Genomic DNA, 22,744 nt, shown 5'->3' on the forward strand with positions numbered 1-22,744 from the left:
GTTCTACACAATAGAGGCTGTGAATGGAAGTCATGGATAACATAAAATTATAGATGGGTAACAGTAAATTACAGTTATTTTGTTCACTGAGGGGGTCTGTGACATCAAGTGGACGAGAGCAACAATTGTGTTTTCTGTAATATCACTCTGAACCATGCTTCTGCTTTAAACTGGTACGGTGAGGAGAGGAGTAATGGGGGAGCCTTATATAACATGGCCAATGTAAAGAAAAACCAACCTGCCATACTTAACCTACTCCCATCACCTTCCTTGTCTTCTTCCCACCTCCTTCAGCTGTGCTTTCTGGTTTCAGTCAAAACAGACAAGCAGTGCTGCAAGGCTTCCTATGAAAACCATGCAAAACAAAGAGATAGTAATGGCAGTCTACATCAAGGAAGGCATCTGCCTCAGAAGAAACACTGGTGACAATTGGCACCCCATTAAAGATAATTACCTGCTAGAGGTTTACTCTTACACAAACACTACAAAGCAGCCATCATATCATGCTTTGTAGTTCTAGCATTCTAGTATCCTACGCCCACACAGCCAAGAACAAAATGACTCAAATGGATGATTGAGTTCTGTTATGCCAACTTTGGCACCACCATAGACTTTGAGTGGCTACTACCTTAATTACATGGGCGACTATTTACAAAGCCATTGTGGAGTTCTTAAAGTAGTACTTCTTTTTAACCTTTTTATGAGCTCTTGCATGCTTTTATGAATTGGCTTCAAAACCTCTAAAATAGGAGTAAAATAGGACTATTCAGGGAATATTCTTCTGCAATTAGTACTTTAACAAATAGGCAGGTGGAGAGTCTCAGGGCTGATTCACAAAGAATTGGAGGAGTACATAACATAGTACACCTGTAGCACTACTTCCCATACTCAGGAAAGTTACTGTTCATTTTACAGGTCTTCGGCAGATTACATGGTTTCTTTATTTAATGTGGCAGCCATGTAGGCCACATCTCCATCTAATTCCATCCCTTCACATTGAAAGGCTTTTGTGTGTACCGCTGAGTAATACCCTACTCAAGGTGATAGCCATCGGAAGATGACACCTGTGAAGTCATTGGAGGAAGTACAAGAATCACCCATTAGGATTTTGCTTACATTTTTCATTTTTCATAGAGTGCTACAGGTTTCTTTGAAACATCACAGGTGGAGATTTCAAGCTAATCCATGCCGGCCAAATGAATACCAGACAAGAAACAGGGTCCCTCAATGTAATTCATCTTGGGGGAGATAAAAACCACTAAGGATATTATTGAGCAAATCAAGGTAGGCATTGTTATAATTAAAACAGACCTGGGCAATTACAATACAAGAGCTTCTATTTATTTATTTATTTATTTTAAGGTTTTATAGAGCGCGAACCAGTCCTGTGAGGGTATCAGAGCGCTTTACAGGTTTGAGGGTGGTACACAAAGCGTAAGGAAGGGAGGGAACAATTGGTTTAGATGGGGGATACATTATACATTATATAAGAAAAACACGCAGTCTAAGGTCCCGGCTACAAGAAGGATAAAAAATTTAAAAAAGGCACACACTTATAAAAGAAGGCACGCAGTCTCAACTCTTGGGAGGGATGCCCAGGAGTGCAGTAATAGGTATCCTCCATAGAGCCGTGGAAGATGTCAAGGTGGAGGGTGGGAACATGTCACTACGGTGACTATGAAGTAATTATAAGACAAGGTATTTGCCCATTAAGAAGGTTTTGGTTTCCTTTTTAAAGGGTGCCATGGTCAGAAGTCTTCTGATGGCGGGTGGATGGTAGTTCCAGATTCTTGGAGCGGCCCTAGAGAAGGCCCGATTATAGGTTTTTTTCTTCCAGAAGCGGGCTGTTGCAGCAATAGGTCTTTGGCAGATTGGGAGTTTCTGAGTCCTCCTAATATCTCAAGTTTATGGGTGAGAAAAGCAAGGGAGTTGGAGTAGAGAGCTTTGTGAGTAATGCAGGCCAGTTTAAATTGGATTCTGGCCTCTAGGGGAAGCCAGTTCAGAGTTTTGAGGTGGGGAGAAATGTGCTTGAATTTCTTTGAGCCGGTTAGGCGTCTGGCGGCAGGGTTGAGGCAGGCTTTCAGCGGGGCCAGGGAGTTCTTGGGTAGCCCTGCGAGAGTGGAGCATCCATATTCTAGTCTGGAAATGACTAGAGCCTGGATTGCCGTTTTGAGGTTGGAAACCTCAAGGAAGGGTTTTAGGTTTCTTAGGTAGCTTACGTGGAACCTGGCCGTCTTGGCCATCAAGTTTATATGGCTGCGCATGTTCAGGCTGCTGTCAAGGGTTATTCCAAGGGATTTCGCAGAGTCAACAATGGTGGGAGGGCAGTTTAGTGCTGTGATGCTCTTGATCCATTCCTCGATGTCAGGGGTGGTTTTGAGTGGGGAGATTAGGAGAGATTCAGTTTTATTTGCGTTGAGTTTAAGCTGGTTGGCGGTGAGCCAATGGACTGTCAGCTTCAGGGCCTCATTCAAGGAGCAAATGTCCTCAGGGGAGGAGATTTTGATATAGATCTACGTATTGTGTGCATGCATAAGGTAGGAGATATTGGCGGCACGTAGTGCCTCGGTGAGTGGTTCAAGGTAAAGATTGAAGAGGGTAGGGGAGAGGGTTGATCCTTGGGGGACTACAACTGACGGTATAGGGGGCATAAAGATTATCGTTGATGAGGACTCTCGGAGAACGGTTTTGTAGGAAGGATCTAAACTATTCAAGAACGGTGCCATCTAACCCCATCCTGAGTTTGAGTCGTTCAAGGAGGATTTCGTGGTTTACCGTATCAAAGGCAGAAGGTAGGTCTAGGAGGATTAGGAGACAGGTTTTGCCATGATCGAGGGCTTGGAGGGCGTCATCCACGATGTAGAGGAGGGTGGTTTCCGTGCTGTGTCCAGGCCTGAAACCAGATTGGAAGTCATCTAGCAGGTGGAAGTTATTAACGTGTAGGGTCAGCTGCTGTTGCACAATTTTTTTTAAACTTTGGCAAGGAGTGGGATGTTGGATATGGGTCTGTAATTCTCAGCGGAAGCAGGGTCCAAGGTAGTTTTTTTAGGATAGGGACAACTTGGCCAGCCTTGAGTGAGTCAGGAATTGAGCCCTGTTGAAGGGAGGCGTTGATTATTGTAGTCCAGGAGGGAATGATAGCCTGCGAGGTGGCTGCTAGGCAGTTAGAGGGGAGAAGATCATTGAAGTGGTTGTTCGGGTTTAAGGAGGCGAGGAATTTCCAGATAGAGTGCTTGTCATAGAATTTAAAGTTGGACCAGTGCGCTAGATTTTTGGGTGAGGTTTGGGAAGATAGCGTGTGGAGAGGAGGAAGAGCTGGCATATTTTGATTTTGGCAGTGAGTTGCGGATTTAAGTTCATTTCCTAGGGCAGAGATTTTGTCGCAGAAGAAGGAAGAAAATCCCTCGCTTGATATTCGGGGTTTGGGTGTTTCCTTGGAGGTTTTCGCTAGTTTGTTGGATTGGTGTTTGACCAAGTCGAACAGCTTGCAAGGTCGGTTTTTGGCATTCTTGAGTTCAGTTCTGAAGAATTCTTTTTTTGAGTTGAGTATTTTCTTATTGTAAGCATTTCTGGCTGGGGAGAAGTTTTAGATGGGCTGCTGATGTGTGTTGTTTCCAGTTTTGTTCAGTCTTTCAAAGGGATCTCCTCACCTTGTTCAGGGACTCGCTGAACCAGGGATTCCTGTCCTTGACCTGGGTTCTTTTTAATTTCAGTGGTGCCAGGTCATCGAGAATGTCGGTTATGGTTGAGGAATAGTGATCCACTAGGTCAGGGGTCTCCAAACCGGTCCTGGAGGGCCGGATCCATGCCAGATTTTTTAGATATCCCCATTGAGAAACATGTAGTTATTTTAAAAATCTGGCATGGATCCGGCCCTCCAGGACTGGCTTGGAGACCCCTTCACTAGGTTGTCGACCGAGGTGCACTGAGGGGGGGGGGGGGTCGGTCTCACACTGCGCTGCTAGTATCCTGTGATCAAGGTTCTTGGTGTCTCTAACCCATCGTTTGGGAATCACGGGTTGAGGAGTCAATGCCTTGTGAGAGCTGGGCAGGAGGAAGGTGATGGCGTGGTGGTCTAACTAATCACATGGGCCAATAGAGATCATTTTGATCGCTGGTTCCTTAGCAATGACGCTGTCTAGGGTGGCGCTTCTGATGCAAAGGTACAGACTGTTCATAATAAGAAAGCTATTGACACCATAAATGCATCTGTGTCAATAGCCAACTTCTTGTAAAAGTCATCTACTAAGTCTAAAATATGAACCACCACAAAATCTAACAATATTTGTATCTTCCTGCTAGTCTTTGGCCTTCAGCTTTATGCCTTAGGGCCTGATTTAATGTTTGACCAAAGGTACTCCATATGTCAGGGTGAAGAAACACATAACCCTTCATCCCCATGAACTACTGTCCAGCATATTTAAGGAAGACCGCCAGCCCAGCAGCCATCTCTGTACAGTGAAAGGAACCACCCTCATGGTGATTCCTTCCAAGGTACAAAACGCCCCCAGTCAGTGTTGCTGGCCATTTACCAAACTTTTTCAAAGTTTTTATATTTCACAAAAAAACTTTCAAAGTCGGAGTTTGCTTCTCAGAGCTAAAAAAATAAAAAACCTGCACATTCATTGATATTTTATTATTTAGTCCCTTGCCGCCAGGTTTTTCCTGGTGGTGACTGACAGAAACAAAAGACATTACTCCGTCCATCCTAAAAAAGAATAGGCGGTGTAATAGCCTTCTTTCAACTTATTCAACTTCATCAGGCCATCAGCGCAAGTTTTTTGTCAACAGAGCCAACGAGGACATAAAAAATTAAGGCCTGCCCAACTCTAAATGTAACAGATAGACTGAAGTTTTGACGGTCACGTTCGCGATGGACTACTCTGTCATTCTCAAAGTCATGCTCTTACATTCTTCAAAGAATATCTCAAGACCCTACTGGATCAACCAAGCCTTTGGAATATGTGCATCAAAGACTTATGCACATTTGAGAGATTTCCCACTCACCGCACATTACTATCCACAGAGGAGATGTGTGGGTGGTGGCGAAGTTCCTCAAGGACATTTTGATTTAAAGGTTAGTTGTGAATACAGCTCCTATACAATAGGCCACCCATCATCATCACAGACAAACTCTGCAACATATCGCAAAGCCATTTAAATATGGTTCTATATTGTTCATTAGCTGGATATTAAGGTTTGGGAGGTCCTAGGAAGGGATCACATCTCTTCAATATCCACAGGCCAAAATGACTTAAGTTAGTGCATTTGGGGCCATGAAAGTTATGGATGTAAATTAAAGGTTACTAAGGGGAGGAGCCATTACCACTTCCTTGCTTTTCTGTAAAACTGGCTATGCCTTATTTACCCCAGACCTAGGAATTATGATAGCAGCAGCAGGAACAGTAAATAAAGAGGGCTGTAAGAGATCTGTTTACCTTATGTGATTCCCAACCTTTGCCCTTTCCTTAGCCCCCTAGCTACAATTAGGAGACTGTTGATGGGCTGCACGGTGGGACAAGACGTCATCAACGGGCAATAGGGTGCATTATGCCATATCAGCCAAACACTTGGTATTTTGGTGAACTGGTGTATGATGTGATGAAAGTATTGTTTAATGCCTGAGACGCCAGCAAAAAAAATGAAACATCTCTGACCCTAGCACCAGGATGCAGGTATTATCTTGATGCCAAAAATACTTCTGAGATTGTAGAATAGTTTGATTTGCAGTATACTCCAGGAAAAAAAGAGATGTAATCTTACTAGCCAGTTTCCTTGATGTTATGGTCCATAAGTCTCAGTCACATGTGGAAAATAGACTATTTAATCTGAAAATTAACTGAGAAACAATAATGCACATACTTAGCTTATATGTTGCTAGGTCTGAATCCTTAGAATGTTCTGAACATTAGTCGAGAATCCATGAGCTTGGCATAGATTTTAATTTAATTATTTATGACCTACTTATCTATCGCATATCAATCACCCTTCATTGATTCTTCAAGCCACATCCTCATTTTGTTCATGTTGTTAGAAATTTTTGTCCCAATGCTAAAAATTAGTGTTTACTTTAGCGAACATCAATCACCCTCAATATTTGACTGCTCAGCTGTGTGTAGGAGGCATTGTAATCTGATATCAGTCAGATAGAAGTGTGGCTTTCCAATTAAATGTAACTTCTATGAATTGTCATTAGAAATCTATTCCAGGTGTCATCTATGGCTTACTGCAGAGGAGGTAATTGGGTCCTGCAGTGAAGTGAGGGGTCTGGGCAGGACAACATTGCAGCCAGTCTCTATATGACATTGAATGTATACTGTGCTCTTAGAATTTGTCAAAAGAACAAGGCTGGTCAAATCATACAAAGAAAAGTTGATTTTTATCATGCAAAAGCCGGAGAAAGATTCAAAGATACACATGTTATGTTCTTGATAACAAAGCACTGTAAACAATTTGCCACTATGATATTTAATAGATTACCTAGATTGTTTCATTCAATATTACATCCAGATAAGTCAGAGTTTCTCAAAGGCATCGTTCATGAAACATTGGTGAGGTAAGACATGGATTCTGGTATTGACATTTGGTGTACTTATTCCCTAACATTTGGGGTTGTGTGATGGACAATATCTACCCATCGTGATATTGCTGTAAGATTGAAGGCTGTGAAGTACACATCACATAATATGAGGCAGAGCTTGTGTTGCGAGTACACAACACAATAGGCGGACTCGGGAGAAGTATTGCGGACGCGAACCTTTGTACAATTTATATGCTCAGAAGAAGTATAATAGAAGGAAATGTGTTAACTGTAGCTGTAAACACTTTATGCAAAAAGATGAAACCCTTTAGGAGTTGAATAAAGAATAAATTAAGGAACATAATTGATTGGATTGAATTTATACTTGTTTCATATTTATTTTGGGTGCACCCTGTTCTGCTTATTATGAATCTTTCCGCTCTGCAGCAATACCATTCGTAGCTGGTATTGTGCAGAGAGTGCATTGATAATGTGCTATTTCTGATACCTAATTGCTATGCTTCGTTGCTTTCTATATTCTTGATAACAAAACACTGTAAACAATTTGCCACTCTGATGTTTAATAGATTACTTAGGTTTTTTCATTCAATCTTACATCTAGATCGTTCAGTTTTTCTCAAAGACATCTTTCTTATGACAACACAGGGATGGTTTGCCTTAATACTCAACAAGGAAAAATTAAACACCCCAATTGGGAAACCTGTAATCTGACATTTACCCTTCAAGCTGGCCATGAATGTCTTCACAGCTATGTAGGGTCTTGAACCCAGGTATTTCTTGACTTGAATAGTATAGAATGTTGGTGCCATAGATAAAATGACATTGGCTATCCCACCTCTGGCAATGACAACTTATTCGATGCTTACATTGGTTATCCTGTGTCACACGCTGGTCACACCATAGCTATCTGCATCTCATAGTCTTGCTTTTGCTACTACCTTGCTTAGATGCCAGACACTGCTTATGTCTTAAGACACTTGCACCCACATGCATCAACCTATTTAGGAAGTGAAAACGATGCGAATCGGTAAATTCGGCTGTTTGCACTTCCTAAATGAGTTTTTGGGATGCATCATGCATTTTTGTGAAATTCGCTATTTTTAGCGATTTCCAAAAATGCGATTGCTTTTAAGGAATCGCAAATTTGCGATTCCTAAAAAGCAATGCATGATTGTTTTTCTAATTGCGAATTAGCAATTAGGAGGTGCAAATTACCAAGAGGTGGAACCTCGTGGTAATTTGCGAAAAGTTTTGAAAATGCTCAAAAATGCATTTATTAAACTTTCATGTTTCAGACACACATGTCCTTAGGACATGTGTGTGTGAAACATGCACTTTAAATTACATTTCTGGGGTGCACGGGGGACGGGCCCTTGGGACCCCCCTCTGCACCCTTGGAATGCATTAATAAATTGCGATTTTCAAAAAGAATATCGCAATTTGTTAAAGCCTTCTCATTGATCCCTATGGGCCTTTTGGCCCATAGGAATCAATGGGAATTGCGAATTCGCACTTTGGAATTCGCATAATATTTGCGATTCGGTAAAAATTGCGCTTTTTACCGAATCACAAATATTTTGCGAAAATATACATGCATCCCATTTTGCGAATTCCAAATTGCGATTCCCTATTTATCGCAATTTGGAATTCGCAAAAGGCCGGGATGATGCATGTGGCCGAGAGTATTATAGCCTAAAAGGGTACAGCATTCTCAAATATGATCCAGGAGCTCTGAAACTTTCTCAAGATTTCGGTTGTATACAAAGTCTCTAATTATTTTGGTTTCTTGGCAAATTGTTCCCTACAGCATTGGATTTCAGGTAGTGTTTTAAGGTACCATAGCAACCTGTATCTATCCACTGTTCTCTGTGCTTACAATGTCATTTCTACTGGTGCCTCCTTTGATGTGTTTTGCATCTATAAAATACATGTGCATAAAATAACCATGATAAATGATGATGCTGATCAATTTCTGTCCACAGTGCATCCTTGGTACCTGTGTTTTCCTTTGGAGAAAATGAGCTTTTTGATCAAGTGGAGAATCCAAAGGGCTCCTTCATACGCCGGACCCAAGAAAACCTTAGGAGGATAATGGGGGTCTCGCTACCCTTGTTCCATGCTCGTGGCGTATTTCAGTACAACTTTGGTCTTCTCCCATATAGAAGGCCAATTTACACTGTGGGTAAGTCAGCAATGCACATGTTCAGGTTATCACCACCCAATGCAATCATGCTTACATACCAGATATGACAGGAATTGGTCTGACCTAGCTCCAAAAAAGGCATGCCTCTTTAGGAATAAACATCTCTCGCAGTAAATGGTCAGTCTTACCAAGTGTTTTTGCATGGCAAACAGTGGAACGCCCATAACATCATCATTTCTCAATCAATGAAAAAGAGGTGCTGTCACTGTTGATAGACTGTCAAGATGCTTTTTTATGACAATATGAAAGAAAAAGAAACTAAGCATATTAACATTGCTTTAAAACATGAGGAAGCCATTTATATCATAAAGTCCAAAAGAAAGTGTAAAAAGTAATGAGGAACAAGAGAGAGAGATAGAGAGATATATTTCTTTATTCGGTTTTTAAAATGTATAAAAATCCATAAAAGTAATTTCACAGATAAAAACAAATCATTCACTTTTTAAAATAATTACATATCGTTGTAAAGCACATTATCAAAAGGGGAAATCGGGGATCCCTTACCAATTCTACCTAATAGATAATAATAGATAGTAATACTGGATTATCTGAGACACCTCATTAGCAAGGGAAAAACGTATCACAAATTCATTCTATGCCTAAAAATACATTTCAGAAATGTAACTACATATTTACAAGTCCATTCTGTTTTCTAAAAACTGGAGTCATAACAACGCTATGCGGAATCTTCTAATACCCAACAGTTTTAGCAAAGGTATCAACCAAATCTTTCGATGCCCATCATAGAATCATCGCATGGGCAAGGTGGTAAGATTGAGTCCCAGCTGTTTCTCACTGGGAAGGCAACCAGTCGATGAAAGATATTTAGCTTGAACCGCGTCAGGAGCAATCTCTCAAATATAGTAAGATCGTAAGTTAAATACGGCTGGATTAACAAAGTGGTCTGGACCGCTATAGAATGTTGCACAGAAGCTTTAGTTACTTCCTTGGAGATTCGTAGTTCTTCTAGATGACTAAGGGACATTACTTTTAGTGTCTTCCTCAATATTTCATGAACCGTACTAGATGCGGTATAATAATTCCCTAGTCCTAAATCATTCAGAAAGTTTTTTACATATGACAACCATTTGATTTTATATGAATAATCCAGTGACATACAATCTGCAATTATTTGTTGTCCAAATTCGGTGCCAGAGGAAAAGAGGTTGAATCTGGGCTAAATCTAACAGATATGGGATCCCCAATTCCATGTGACACAAAAGCATGGAAACGCTCTTAAGTACCGCTATTAAAAATCTTTTAAAAGTGTTCTCAGCCACTTGTAGAGTACTAGTATTCGCATACCCCCATTCTCCAGCCCCATAAAGGGCTATTGCCTGACATTTAGCTCTGTATATCTTTAACAATTCCACCACTGGCCACTTACCCAATTTTTGAGAGAAATTTATGAGGGCTGCAATTGCTCTCATAAGATGGAGTTTTCTAGCCTCAATCGAGGCTTTCCAATTTAATTTATGATCGATGATAATTTCCAAATATGGGTATTGGCCAGTGGTTGCAAGTTTCTCTTTGTTGAGATAAATATCCTTTCCCACTTTTTTTCCTGGTCCTGCTATCATTAAATACGTTTTTTTTATATTTATATGTAGATCTAGCTTTCCCATGAAATTGGAATATCAGTTTTGCATGGGAGACGCAATCGAAAGCTGCGGACAGATCAACATACACCATGTATAATCTGCCCGGCCTTGCGTAAACGTATTTTCCCAGTAACATAGATAGATTCAGGGCTTGTTCAGTTGTTCCGAAACCCTCCCGGAACCCGAATTGGAGATCCGAGAGGACCCTGCCATCGTTGGCTCACTGCTGGAGACGCTCAAGGACAACTCTACCTACCACTTTGCCTAGCGAGTCCAGCAGTGAGATAGGGCGATAGCAGGATACTTCCTGGCGGTCTCCTCTTTTAAAGATAGGGACCATGATGGACTTCGTCCAATAGTCCAACAGACCCACCTCCGTCACAGCCTTAAACAACCTTGTCAGCATTGGGGCCCACAAATCCACGTTGTATTTAAATAGATCTATGGGAGCCCCGTCTGGGCCCGGGGCCTTGACATTTTTACTTGCTGCTAGGGCGTGGAGTACCTCATTGATGGTAAATTCCAATGCGATAGGATAGGACACCACAGGGAGGCTACCAGTAGAGACTGAATCAGCGCCCATTAGCACTGGGCCTTTCTGGAAAATCTTTATGAAATGGGCCACCCAAACTGATTCCTCGATGGCTACATCTAGGGTCGGGAGATTTTTAAGGTCAGCCAGGAAGGGAGATTTTATCACTGTCCAAAATGCTGCACTGTTTTTGTCCATGCAGCTTTTATGTAGCTGAACCCATAAAGCCCGTTTTAGTTCTGCCTTCTTCTCCTTTAGTGCAGTGTTGTAATCCTTTCTTAGATGTGCTATTTCCTGCGGGACTCTGTTGGTTTTTTGTAATGCTACTTTTAATTTAGTGTGTGCTACCGTACATCTGTGATTAAACCACCCTACCTTCTTGGTTGATTGTTTTTTTTCTTAACCGTAAGTGATTCGTTGATAGTTTTTAGAATTACCCCAAAATTGCTTAGAACTTCCACATTTGATGCTGACTGATATAAACATTTAGCAATTGAGGGATAGGCGGCTTTAATGACTTTTTCAGTTATCTCCAAAGGATCTACCTTCTCCCACTTTATGCAAAATCCGTTGATCTTGTCCAAATGCAGTGCATTCTGACTTAACGCACTGGCTATACTTTGTGTGGTATGATAATGGATTAAACGGAATTCTAGGCTAAGGGCACAGTGGTCGCTTAGAGTATAAATTAATGGGGCAAAACTCGTTACACGATTGGTCAAAACGTTTGATATTAAGATGTAAACTTTTGTGGTCTCGCACCCCCTCCCCAAAAATGTAGGATCCAGCTGCTGGGATCTATCATCCATTTTATTGACAATTACAAGATCCAAATCAGAGAGTTTCATTAAGGTACTTTCCTATATTAGAGTGGTTAAAATGGACTATAGGATCCTCATTTTCGTCCACTAACCCGCAGAGGTTAGTATTACTAGATCGACAGGGATGTTGGTTGAAATCACCCCCCCCATATATTAGTTACCCCTGCTCTGCCTCCAGTGCCTCGCGTCAAAGATGATAGCTTATCTCTTAGACTAAGCAAAACCTTCAACACCTCTCCTTCTGGTAAGTTGTTATACAAATTCAGCAGGAGGACGGTGTCCTTGCTGTTAAAGCACAGGCTAAGTAGCTGATAATTTACGTCCAAATCCACTACTGTTGTTTTTAACCCCCCTATAGTGTTGGCTATAAAGATGCTCAAACCTCCCTTAGCCCTGCCCGATGTCACAGCGAGTGCGGGCGTAAAGTAGCTTTTGTAGCCTACCAAATGGATTTCAGACAAGGACCATGTCTCCTGGAGACAAATTACGTTATATTTCTGGAGGAGGTTCAAGCCACTCCCATCTACTACCTTAGAACGAAGGCCAGCTATATTCCAGAATATAAATTTTATCAGGGGTCGATCATTAGCTAAAGTGCTGTCCATTGGAGGGATGAGGTGGACCGCCTGCCCGGCTTCAGCCATACTAAATTCCGCCATGTTTTTACTACTAATGATAGGGAAGACAGCACCCAAGGGCGTTGAATCTTTATTGTCGAATACTGTGCTACATCTCCCAGTTTCTAAATGGCGAGGTGGAGGCAATAAAATATCTCCACCTGCAGGTTTAGATAGAGTACCTGCCTTATCAGGTGATGAAATTTCAGGGGTTGTGGACTGAGCACAAATTAATTTTTCCCCAATAACCGGTTGTTGAAGTCAATCGACTCCTTCCAACCCAGAAAGCATAGAAAAATAATTAGAGGTGGGGAGATTAAAACCGAAACCTTCAGTATTAGGCCTATTGTATACAGTGTGCCTTGGGGGGTGTGGTAACAGGGACTGGGGGTAGAAATAACTTAAATTGTGTGTAGAAATTTCTTCCCTACCTTCCGCGTTATACCAGTCACCAATATGTCTCACTGCTCTTTGATCCTTAAAATTAACAATGACAACGTCCCACCCAATCGCCTTACATTAAGGAATTCTCCATTGATATGAGCAGGTAGTGGTCTATTGTTACTCAACCAGAATATTACTTTGTTTTTCAATCCTCGATAGTCCTCTGTTTTTCCCTCCTGAAGTACCGGAACCCCCGCCATGACTACAACAAAAGGAGCAGCCTCAGGTGGCACGTCTATTTTTTCGTGAATTTCTCTATGCCGCTTATTGGGAAAAGTAGGTCCATTAACCATTGGTTGACGGGTTTCCTGTTGTTTGGCCAACTTTTTAGTTCTTTCCCCCTTATTTATGTTATTGTTGGATTTAGCTGTAACCTGTGGGACCGATATGTTCTTGTCTTGGGGAGGCGTTCATCCTTATTATGAGCTTTAGGTGTTGCTTTCTGTCCTGATACGATGTTCTCACTGGAATCCGTAGATCTAGAGGAAACTACATTACTAAACAGCTCTGTATGGTTTACCATTTCCTTTTCTATAGACCCCAGTTGCACGCCTATTCTCTTCACCCTCTCTATTGGAGGCAGTATTATTGATTTAAACAGTTGTTCCATACTAGCCATTAGATACTTAACAAGAGAGGGGGGGGAAGCTGTTGATCTAGATCGTTCTTAGGAGCGTTTGTTTGAGCGTTCCCCACAGGGCTTTGGGATATTTTAGAGGTTTTAGCACTTTTACCACCCTTGCTAGCCCTCCCACGCTTCCTCTTTTTTGACATGGGTCCTGGGACTATGTTCTTAGTTGCCGTACAATCTCCTAAGATTTGCCTATTTGTCGATACCGTTATTTCAGTATCAGAGGAGATGTCCAAAGATGTTTCTAATGTTAAATCAGTTCCATTAGACTCACAGGAAAGTAAATCAATTTGTTGCTGCTGTATTGGAACTCTTGCACATTGAGAACCTTCTACACTGTGCCTTGGAGGGGGGGGGGGGTAAATGCTAGGTTAATTGCCCCTAAGGATGATCGTTTTTTGTTCATTAGCTCCAGGGAAAGACGTTTTTCCGTCAGGGCCATTTCCTTCTCTAATACGGAAGCAACCCTGGTGATAAAACCGTCTAGAGTTCCCCTGACTGAGCCCCCCACCAAGGAGGGCCTTCCTAAACTGCTACGTTGGGTCATGCTCCTTGCTTTAGTTACAATACTCGAACCATAAGCAAATAATCGTAGGAAAATACAGTGTCTTAGGGGTTCTCTAACGCATAATACAGATTCTACTTGCACTGTTTACTGGAGCTTTAAGGAATGTAAATAAGGTAAAAACGAAACCAACTAATGATGGAGATAATCTAAAACAGTGTTTCTTACTTCAAAAGTTCAAGTAATTCCGCTGCAAATGTCAATGGGGTGGCCTAGCCCAGCCTTTGCCAGCCCCAGACGGCCAAAGACGGCCCGCCCTTTGCTCGGGCTTAGCCCCGCTGGTCCCGAGCGCGTCCCGCGAAACGCGGATTGGGGTGTGATTAAATACAGGGAGGTAGGGGGCGGGAAGAGACCCCAGCCGCAGCGGTGATGGTCGCGCTGTGCAGGCTGGTCCTCGCAGTCCCACTCACGATGTTGCTCCTGTGGCCCAAATCGGCGTTGTCTTTGTCAGAGTCTGCAAATACGAGAATCACTAAAGGAATCAGAGGGTGAGCACGGGAGTAAAGGTGATGAGCAAGTCTGTCCTTACAAACGTCTCTCAAGCGGCTACGAGGAACAATATATATATAGAATTTATTGCAAAATAGGTTTGTAATCACTTCTTTTTGCTCTGATAATGTATGATTCCAACACGTGCCAGAGAAGTTTTATGCTTTTTTAATACTAAAGTATATGTGGGATGTATGTCAGATCATCGACAACAAAAATATCGTCCAAACAAGCCCACAATATTGATCTCTATGGCACTGTGTGGATAAGCATATATAGATAGGTATACATTTACTATTCCTAACTTGAAGATATATATCAGTAACGTATGTATCTTTGTAGTTAGGAAAAGTAATTGTATACTTACCTTCATATGTGTACCTTCATGATGTAGTAGTAGATATTCTGGACATGATCTTTGTGTAGCATTATATTTAAAACTTGATATTCTGGTTGAAAACCATAATGATAAATCCACAAGAACATATTCACATAAATCCTGAATTCCTTCATTTTTTCTGTAACTCTGAGGTTTGCTCAACCTCTGTAATGCTTACTGAAATCAATGGCACACATTTGTGACCTTTTATTTCTGCTTTTCAACTACTTACAATGAGAGAGGCAATGGTTTCAAGGACACGGATTGCCTTTTTTTAAATGTCCTGCTTTGGTGAGAAGAACCCCGCAGAGCAGTGTGGCATCTTACACCACGATTAGCAAAAATATCTAGACTATGGTATCTGCCGTGGGTATCCTGCACTGGCATAACTTAGGTGCACAACCATTGACATCTACAAGCGTAAATAACAGAACCTGGGTTCCAGATTGAAAATGTGTGGCACTTACACATTTAAATGGAAACTACGCCTAGAAAAAATCTGCAAGTATGAAGCATGGTGGATCTTTTGCTGTAATAGGTTTAGGTTAGTGTTGGGGGGATTTTGCGTTTCCGCACAATAGTTTCGGGAAGAAACTAAGAGCTAGATGTATCAAGCCGTTTGCGATTCACAAAGGCCGGAATTCGCAGAATTCTGGCGTTTGCGAATCGCAAACGGTCTTTTTGCATGTTTTGACATGTAACAAAAATTCGCAAAATAAGGAATCGCAAAAATTTGCGATTCCTTATTTTGCTTAAGCATTTAAGGAATCGCAATTTTGCGATTCCTTAAATGCTATGTATGTAGCATTTTGGAATTGCGAATTTAGGTTAAGAAATCGCAAATTACCACCAACTTGTAGTTGGTGGTAATTTGCGAATATTTTAAAAAATGCACAATTTGGCATTTGTAAAGGTGGCATGTGACGCACATACATGCCCATAGGGCATGTATGTGCACCATATGCACACACATGTAAATTTCAGGGGTGCAGCAGGGTGTCCTTGAGACACCCCTGGACCCTTGAAATTATTCTCAATTTGCGATTAGCAAATTTCGAATTGCAAATTGAGAATTATTTCACAATCATTCCTATGGACCTCCTGGCCCATAGGAATAAATGGGAAACTATTCCTTATTTGCAAATTCGCAAATTGCGAATTCGCAAATAAGGAAGAATAAGAAATCGCTAAAAAATTGCGAATTTCTACATACATCCCATTTAGCGATTTCTAAATAGCGATTCCTTAAAAATCGCTATTTAGAAATCGCAAAAGGGTATGTTGATACATCTACCCCTTAGAATGTTAGGACACTCCACAAATGTATAACATTGTGAGCATTCATCAGCATTCCTTTCCTACTCGTTTTCTCACCCAGTTTGGCATTTAATGTTTGTTCCCAAAAATGCTAGAGGTAAATTTGAAAGTTGGATGTAAAAAAAATCAAATACACTCATGCATTCTGTGGGTGTAGGAAATATTGTGCCATGATGGGCTTGGTGCACACACAGAAATCTGCAGTATAGTTGTTGATGCTTATATATTGCCATTTTGTGGCTCCTTTTAACCCTTTCCGTGCTGCGAACGTCCAACGGTCGTCGCGTGCACTACCTCGCTGGTGCTGCGCACGACCGTTGGACGTCCGAATCCTGTTAGCGCGATCGAACGTCCGCACTGGGGCGGAATGCTCGACGCGCTAAACGGGTTAAAGTAATGAACAAGCATTCCCAGTATGGTTGTTGTTTATTTTTGTGAATTGCCACCCCTTTGTTTACACCATACATAAATGTGGACCTAGTTATCTGCACCAGCAAGTTTCCTTGTAGGTATTCACAAAGCTTTTAAAAACATGATTGCAATACTGCTACAATCATAGGTTTTCCAGGTGTATCTCTGGAAAGGTGTGTGTATTCTATTTTGCAGTAGTGCAGAGGCAGAGAACATATTTCATATTTAACAATGACACACGATCGCCAACAATTGGGCACTGAAACGGTCTGTTGAGTTCCCTTCTTGGGTGCCAGTCGCCAGTGCACCATCCTGCACAGAATAGCCTACAGAAAAGGTGTCAGGTGTCTACTTAAGAAACAACCTACTTGGCCATCTTCAAGCTCCTGGTTGAACATGAAGATCCATACTGAAGAAATCAGCAAGGCATCAAACTCCCCCTGATATTAGGAAGAGAAAGGAGTCCAGCACATAGTCAACGCGTGGAATCCAGAAGAAGGAGGAACTGCTAGAAGCAATAATCTGGCACAAAAACAGTAGCTAGCAGGGCAAAGAACATGACGACAAATGATGGAACTAATGTGTTGTGGTGAATCTTCCTCTTGTGGTTTTTATTTTTTGCATATGTTTCAAATGGAAACTGACCACACTGGAAAAGATTCTGCCTCATCTAAGATTTGGTACCTTTAATAGCATCCTATGGACAGATCACCATCTTGGGAAATGTTGGTTATAAGGTTGTCCACGCCCTTTTCAGAAAGTCATGGAGTTCATTTTGTAAACGAAGAAGCCCAAGTTTGACATCCTTCGTTTTGCGCTGTATTCCAAAGTCCTAACACTGCCCTTTAAGTCCAGCGCCCCATGCAGCTTGTGGAAAACGTTATTCACTCATGTAACATCATGATACATCTACCCCTTAGAATGTTAGGACACTCCACAAATGTATAACATTGTGAGCATTCATCAGCATTCCTTTCCTACTCGTTTTCTCACCCAGTTTGGCATTTAATGTTTGTTCCCAAAAATGCTAGAGGTAAATTTGAAAGTTGGATGTAAAAAAAAATCAAATACACTCATGCATTCTGTGGGTGTAGGAAATATTGTGCCATGATGGGCTTGGTGCACACACAGAAATCTGCAGTATAGTTGTTGATGCTTATATATTGCCATTTTGTGGCTCCTTTTAACCCTTTCCGTGCTGCGAACGTCACTTTTACCGACATTGTGGTGGCGATAGAGGCTGCGCCTTATGTACAAGCCAGTGTTAAGCCACTTAATGTGGCATATCGTTGCCTTGTACATATGGCCCCCTTTCACGCTATGGTTAGCATGAAAGGGGAATTCAGTGGGTGTTGCGGTGGGCGTTCCACGACATCACCCATTCCTTTTGATGCTGCCGCCTATGTAAAAGGCTGGCGTACATAGGAGGCAACGCCAAAATTAAGACCAGGTAAATCCTGGTCTTAACTTGCCGAAACGAGGAGAAATGCATTATTTCTCCTCGTTTTTGCTTTTACCATGTGTGCTGCCTTGTGCAGCTCACATAGAAAAAGCAGAATGCCATGATTTGTTTATAAATAAACCTTAGAAAAAAATGCCCTTTTGTCACTTTCATGTGTGCTGCATGAAGCATCACACATGAATGTGACAGAATGGTATTTCTAGGATTGTTCATGTGCAGGAAGAGACACCATCCTACACATAAATAATCCTCCCCTGTAAGACACACTTGCACTATGGTTCAAGGGTGCCAGCGTTGGCGCTAGGTTGCTAAACTTAGCGCCATCGCAGGGGGAAATGCAAGGCTACGTCACATTCTTGTAAATATGGTGCAGCCTTGCGTTTCAGAAGTGGCAGAGCACGGCGTTAAGCCAAGGAGGCCAATGCCGCGCTCCGCCACTTCCTAGAACATATCCCCCTTTAGCGGCTCAGGCAGGATATATGCAAGTCATGCTACATACAGAGCAGCATGTGGAGCTCTTCTTTCCTCTATAAGTGTTCACAGTATTCTGTAAGTTCTTGACACCACCCTCACCACAGCTGTAACAGTGACGAAAATATTATTGCGTTTGTGCGGTACTACTATTTATATATTTTTCTCCTCGTGAAAATATTATTCTGCATGGAGAAATCGCTCCCCCTACACCTCACCTGTTTTGGGGTTGCTCGCATCCTTTATCCACCTTGCAAAGGGTTAGCAGGAGTAAATCGTAGACCGTTTGCGACTTGGAAAGGGCTTGAAGAGAAGTATGAGATCACCCCAAATCTCTCGAGTTGGTGCGTGTTTCCAAACTTACCAAGGGAATCCACACCGCAGAGCCCAGCCCAGACCATTTGAGAATGATTTCCACCCATTCAATTTTACTCCATTATGGGATAATAATGGGCATGGGTGAAAAGATTTATAAGTGCAAGGTCACCTTTTATCGGGGCTGCTGGAATTATGCGTCAGTGGAGGGCCACATTATGCAGTAGTGTTGAGTAAATTATGCAGCAAGAAAAGGCAAATTATGCAACATTATGCAGCGCATTTTGGGATAGTATTACATTAATATTTTGTCAAGTTTTACTTCTCATGGCATTAGTTGCATCTGTTTAGCACCAGTTGAAGTCCCAAATATTGCAATAAGCTGCAGAAAGATGATGAGTCAACCTTTGCAAAGGCCATCCCATTGTGCAGCAACACGTGTTGCTCCATTTTTAGTAACTTTTGAACCGTTTGAGCTAGAAAAACTTTTGGGGTTAAAATCCGCAGATTATGCAGCAGATCATGTCTTATGTGACAAATGCAGTAAATCTATAATTATGCAAAAATCACCGCACAATTGCATAATACCAGTGGCCCTGCCTATTGTGAACACATTGCAGTTGTAAATGATCCATCATTTCGGATTCAATATCAGACTTACAAATGGCTCTGTGAATCAGGTGCTTTGTGTTACTGCCGGAAAGGTCATTTGTCCCAGCTGTAAAAAGCAGTATGTGTTAAAGATGTGCCATCTCAGTAAATGGATCCTAAACTCACTGAGTGTTTCATGAGTGAAGACACTTGATTGAAATCACAACTATCTCAGCGTGGAAGGCTCAGTGCCTGTACTAATCAATTACACTTTCGAAGGTCTTTTAATGAACAGCATCAGGACCATCGACAAACACAGGAGCACTCATGCCCTGCCACTCTGCGGCACAGTGAGTGTATGTCAAAGTTGCTGACTTGCATTTGGACGGTAATCACAGCAGCCACTAATTGCATTAATAGCCTGCTGCAGGGAGCTTTTCCAGGCAGACGTGAAGAGTGGTCTAGACTTGCACCGAAGGTTAATTGGATGAGAGCATACTAAGAGCTTGACATGTGCCTTAGCACATCAGTAGAGTGCTTGTCAAACATCATCATTGGCATGATGAGGTACACATCTGTTACTGTATTACAGTGTTTCTTAATCTTTTGACTTTTGTGGCCCGCCACTCAGCAGCTGCCGGTGCAGTAAGCCTGGTGGGGCGGATGCGGGGGGGAGGGACCTGACAGGTGCGGAATAGGATTTTAAAATGTATTTAATTTTCCCTATTCTGCCGCCTGTTGACTCCCCTCCCTCTTCGTGGCCCGCCCTGGCCCGCCCTGGCCCACCGCACTTACCTGCACCAGTCGCTGCTGCCCCACCTAAATCATTACTGGAACCCGGGGACCCAAGCTGAATCAATGTTGGAATCCAGGGACCCCACTGAGTCATTACTGGAATCCAGCAATACCAGTCTAAGCATTTTCAATGATTTGAACTGCAAAAAATAGAGAAACTAGCGTTCATCAAACACAGACTTGATGAAATATTTAATTAAATTCGCAAACACATTAAAAAAAATATAATGGGAAGGCAGTAGCTTTTCTAAATTTAATTTAGTACAATAATTATTCGTACTATAATCTGTTTGGTGCACTTGGATGCACTTGCACTGCTCCCACAAATCAATCTGAGGATGCTAACTTAATTTTTACCATCAAATTTCAAATTCCTTCACATTTACAGAACGTTTTAAAAATGCCATCTTTACATTTTGCTTCCTTGTTTATAAACACTTTATTAACTTGTTAACATTATTTTTCTAAGCAGCCACAGAACCCCTGAGTAGGCTTTGCAGGGTCCCAGCAATCCCTGGATCACAGGTTAAGACACACTGCTGTATTAGACAAGTGCCCTGGAAGTGCCTGTAAACACTTTTATCACTTCTGGGTTACTTCTATTTGACAGAAGACTCCTGAGATACTCGGATGTATATTTGCAGGGGACATGGTCCAATGAGGGAATGGCGTTGTCATATGTGACTGCCCTTTATCATAGATGCAGATGCATGGACCAAGAAGCCTTGGAACATGTCCTGTCTTGGTAGTGGCACATGCTTTGTGCCCATGACCATGTCATGTGGGACCATCAATCCCTTAGTTCTAGTACAGCGCGGCTTATCACCTGTGAAGGTATTCAGGTGCTGGGTTGCCGGGCTTAGTCGAAAAGCCAGTTCTTAAGTCTTTTCCTGAAGTCTGTCACCGAGGTTAAAGTTTGGAAATGGAGAGGGAGGAAGCTCCAGGACTTGGCGGCGAGGTGGGAGAAGGAGCGGCCTCCTCTGTGGCTATGGCAGATGCACAGTGTCTGTGTGAGGGCGAGGGAGATGAAGGAGAGTTTTCTGGATGGTTGGTGGAAGTTCAGGTGGTGATTCATTTATCCTGGCCCTTAGTCATGGAGGGCTTTGTCGGTGTGTGTCAGTATCTAGATTTGGCATCCTTTTTGGAAGGGGAGCCAGTGGACGTTCCTTAGGTGTTGGGTGATGTGGGTCTATTTGGGCAGGTTGAGGATCAGTCTAGCCGCTGAGTTCTGTATCGTCTGGAGCCTTCTCATCAGCTGGGTGGTGGTTCCTGCTTACAGTGCATTGCCGTAGTCTAGCCGGCTGGTGATTAAGGCTTGCATGACTGTTTTTCTCGTGCTGATGGGGAGCCATTCAAAATTCTTCAAAGCATACGAAGAGTGTGAAAGCAGGTGGAGGAGATTGTGTTGATCTGTCGTTTCATGGTGAGTTTGCTGTCCAGGATGATGCAGAGGTTGTGGGTGTGGTCTTTTGGTGTAGAACTGAGTCCGAGTTCGGAGGGCCACCAGATGTCGTTCTAGAGAGCAGCGCTTCGGTCTTGTCAGTGTTAAATTTCAGGCAGTTGTCCTTCCTCTATTCTGCGACTTTCTTCATACAGCTGAGGAAGTTGGTGTTAGTGGTGGCAGTTTCTGATGCGAGCAAGAGGATCAGCTGGATATCATCAGCGTAGGATATGATGTTGCGATCATTGGCTCTGACGATGTCGATAGAGGCATCATGAAAGTGTTGAAGAGGGTGCGGCTAAGGGATGAGCCTTTGAGGGATGCCGCAGATAGTGCTCTTGGGTTCCGAGGTTAAGGGAGGTAGGCCGAGTCTCTGTGTTCATTCCATGAGGAGTGAAGCAATCCATTTGAGTTTGTCTCCCTTGATCCTGATCTGGTGAGTGTGTGGCAGGATATGTTGTCAAAATCTGCGAAGAGTATGAGACCGATCAGAGCAGCTGTATCTCCTCGTTCATCTAAGGTTTGGATGTTGTCCATGGAGGTAATCAAGGTGTTCTTGATGCTGTGGCTGTCATGGAAAACGGATTAGGAGGCATCTAGCGGGTTGTTTTTCTCCTTGTGTTCGGTGAACTGTCGGTTGATGACCTTGTCTGGGACTTTGGTAGGAAAAGAGAGCAGCAAAATGGGGCAGTAGTTTTGGAGTTAACTCAGGTCAGCAGAAGGTTTCCTGAGGAGTGGTCTGACTTCTGCATGCTTCCATGTGTCTGGAAAGGTGGCAGTGGCGATGGGTGCATTGAGGTTGGTGGCGAGTTGGTGCCTGATCTCATTTCTTCCAAGGTTGAAGAGGCTAAAGTGACAGCGGTCCATGGGTGCTCCAGAGTGGATGAAGTTCATGATGGCTGCAGTATTCAGTGTGGTGAGTTCTTCCCATGCAGTGAGATGATGGTCAGGGGAGGCTTCCGTTGGTGTAAGGTGGCTGAGGAGGTCGGTGGGTTGGGTATGGGTTGTAGATGGTGGATATCTTGTTGTGGAAGTGGTTCACTAGAGCGTTGCAAAGTTCTTGTGAAGGAGGAATAGTGTTCTCTGTGCCTGTTGGGCAGGAGCACTCTCTGACAATT

At 42.5% G+C, this 22,744-nt stretch overlaps 1 protein-coding gene across 1 annotated transcript in view; it reads left to right on the top strand.

Moving 5' to 3' along the window:
• The window catches only part of MOGAT2 (monoacylglycerol O-acyltransferase 2), a 473,111-nt gene that overhangs the window by 406,842 nt on the left and 43,525 nt on the right, over positions 1-22,744 (top strand). The window contains exon 5 of the mRNA XM_086933863.1: positions 8,524-8,723. Within this exon, the coding sequence (XP_086789989.1) occupies positions 8,524-8,723 (200 nt within the window). The remainder of the gene's footprint in view (positions 1-8,523; positions 8,724-22,744) is intronic.

The sequence above is a fragment of the Lissotriton vulgaris genome, chromosome 8 (genome assembly GCF_964263255.1).
Source record: "Lissotriton vulgaris chromosome 8, aLisVul1.2, whole genome shotgun sequence".
NCBI lineage: Eukaryota > Metazoa > Chordata > Amphibia > Caudata > Salamandridae > Lissotriton > Lissotriton vulgaris.